Consider the following 2,927-nt stretch of genomic DNA (forward strand, 5'->3'; position numbering starts at 1 on the left):
AAGCTGAGAATGGTAAAAGCACAACAATGCTTAAAGTTCTCTATTTTTTTAGTGGGGGAAACTGTCTTGCTTTGTAGTAGGCTGGCCTTGAATTTACTACTCAGCTCAGGGTGGCCTCGAACTTGTGGTGATCCTCCTGCTTCAGTTTTCTTAGTGCTGTAAAGGCATACAACACCACACCTGGCTGGCTTAAAATTCTTGTCTTAAATAACTGACCAGACATTTAAAAAACAAATCACTTAGAAATACATTTACGTATGTTTACTTGTGTATATATACCCACCTGAGGACCGCCATATATGAAAAGCACAGTGGGGTATTTCTTTCCAGGTTGTAGATCATGGGGCTTGTACAGCATCCCATACAATGTAAATCCTGTAGTACTTTCAAAAGAGAAAATTTCTGGAGGCGTATAGTCGGGAAGAGGACCTGTGAGTGGTAACATACAAAGTCTGAAAAAGCTCTCATGAGAGCCCTACAGCCTTAGAGCAAGGAAGAAAATATCAAAACCCAGAACCCCACACACAAGTAACTGACTAATCCCTTTTCAAGTGAGATCAGCAAAAATTAAGCAAAAAGTCAAGCATAGTGGCACAATCCTGTAATCCCAGCACTTGGCAGGCTGAGGTAGAAGATTGCCATGAGTTCGAAGTTAGCCTAGGAAACATAGAGAGAATCTGTCTCAAAATAATATGGAAAGAAAGGAAGGAAGGAAGGAAGGAAGGAAGGCGGGGGTTGGGGATACAGTTCAACGCTCCCTGAGTTCAATCCCCAGTAGTAAAACAAAACAAAACAAAAACTAATGCACACAGAGCAAGTGTTTCATCTTTAATTATGATGGCACTGCCTGTACTTTGAAACTTAAAGAATACTGTCAGCTGGTTATTCCCTAAAGCTGCTGCTTCCTTCTCAAAGATCTTGCTAGCTCAGGATACATTATTTTCATCTTATTTTCCAAAGGGCTTTCCAGACATGCTCCTGGTCAGAGTGAGAGTAACCCACCTTACTCAGCAGCTGACAGGAAGGGCGGGTGGATCAAGCAGAAGCTCAGCAGCTGATGGATAGGAAGCACTAAGAGATGGGAAGACTCAGTCCAGAAAAAAATGCACCTATTTCCCAGGTTTAGTGTATTTATTGTTTTTTGCAGTGCTGTGGATTGAATCTAGGGCCTCACATACCCCAGGCATGTGCTCTACCACTGAGTTACATCCCCAGCTCTGTACTGATCCTATTACGGTCAGGTCCAGGGATTAAGAGTACCTGCTGAATCCAAAATGGTAGCCCAAAATTCCTTCGTTTTACAAGTTGGGTCATCTTCAGAACTTGACAATTTATAAAGAGACACACAATGTGGATTCCTCTGGTTACTGTACTTAGTTATAAAAAAGTCACAATGCTAGAAAAAGAGAAACAATTACATTTTTCTTCAGGAAAAAGTAAAAAAGATCACTTGCTGTTACATCCACATTAATGCTATGATGAGAGTAAAATAAGGGTTTAACTATTTAGGTATATATAAAATGCTGAAGTTAGGCTTAAGCATTTTAAAGCTACTAATGAGACTTCTGCTCCCAACTTCACCAACTTTCACATCATTCAAAGAGTCTTACACAGGTGGAAGGTTTCTATAAGAGAGGAAGCCCTTTCAAACAGGGACTTAATACCCGGCTGATGCAGCAGGAGTGGGAATAGCCACGGTCAGTCAGCCTTGTGACCTCTCCAGGGTTTACATAGCTGACCACATACAGGTGGTGTTCTAAAGGGGAGTCTTTGGTGCCTTCAAAATATACCAGCCTTCTGACTTCATCAACCTGGATCTGCCAAAACAAGAACAACAAAATTGGTACCAGCATCACCCTGACGAGGCCAGTAATTCAACAATGACACCCTATTATATTCAAAATCACTGGGTCCTTTGACTTATGTTTCTTTTATTTTTAGTTTGCTACCTGTGTTAATAAGCTTGAGTTGTTCTGCTCATGACTTATAGCTAAGAACAGACCATGTCCGGAAAGTAAAAGGACACCTGAGTCACACACTGTATAATTTCCTATCTGATCAAAACATGTGCTTTTCTTAAAATATGAGAATTATTTCCTTAAAATAACTTTTTACAGGGGAAAAAAATAACCTCTATTGCAGCTGAAGTGAATCACTCATATATACAGTAAAACCCTGGATTACGAGTAACTTGTTCTGTGACTGTTCCCTAAAATGATGAACATTTCTTATAAATTTTAACTTAATAAAGGAGCAATGTTTTGCATTATGAATAGCACATAATGCTGAACATCATATGATCATAACTGAGCCAATGGTTCCTCCCTATATCTCTGTCTGTCTGTGTCACTGCGGGATTGTGGGTGACAGCCTCTCAACAGCAAGAGGTTATGGAGCTCTCGTCTGCAGAGGAGGAGAAAAAGCCAGAGGAATCCTTCATTTCAAATGAGATTAGGAGATGTATAACATGTGGGAAACAGTGCAAAATTGTATAAAAAAGCACCACCCAATTAAGGCTGTAGAAGTGGAAGCAAAGAATCTGTTTAATGACAGTGAGATGTCACATTTCTGCGAAATCCTCAAAAGGAGGCAAAAGCAAGTGTCACTGGATAGGTTCTTTGTTAAAGCTGCAGAGATTTCATTGAGCCAATAGACAGCATTAGTGATAGTAAGACATCCTATACAATAATCCTCCTCTCTCGTCTCCCTCACACCAGCCACAAAGATTTTCAAAGGTAAGTGGAGGTTATTTTTTTTTAATATTTTGTATTTTCTTTATTATTTTGTATTATATTACAGTAATCATTTTATATGAATATTTTTGGGTTGTGGAATGAATCATCTCAGGTTCCAATCATTTCTATGGGGAAATTTCCATTAATATACAAGTGCTTTGGATTAAAAGCATGTTTGTATGGAAGCATGAA

General features: G+C 39.3%; 1 protein-coding gene across 1 annotated transcript; it reads right to left on the minus strand.

Moving 5' to 3' along the window:
* Positions 1-220: 220 nt before the first annotated feature.
* On the minus strand, positions 221-1,882 carry LOC104870698 (dipeptidyl peptidase 8-like). Its single transcript, XM_010636414.3, has 3 exons — positions 1,665-1,882; positions 1,261-1,396; positions 221-429 (listed from the first exon to the last, which is right to left on the minus strand). Exons 1-3 carry the CDS (start codon positions 1,851-1,853, stop codon positions 236-238), a joined length of 519 nt encoding a protein of 172 aa, XP_010634716.1. The 5' UTR covers positions 1,854-1,882; the 3' UTR covers positions 221-235.
* Positions 1,883-2,927: the final 1,045 nt, after the last annotated feature.

The sequence above is a fragment of the Fukomys damarensis genome, unplaced genomic scaffold (assembly GCF_012274545.1).
Source record: "Fukomys damarensis isolate Sample0158 unplaced genomic scaffold, DMR_v1.0_HiC HiC_scaffold_46032, whole genome shotgun sequence".
Classification (NCBI taxonomy): Eukaryota; Metazoa; Chordata; class Mammalia; order Rodentia; family Bathyergidae; genus Fukomys; species Fukomys damarensis.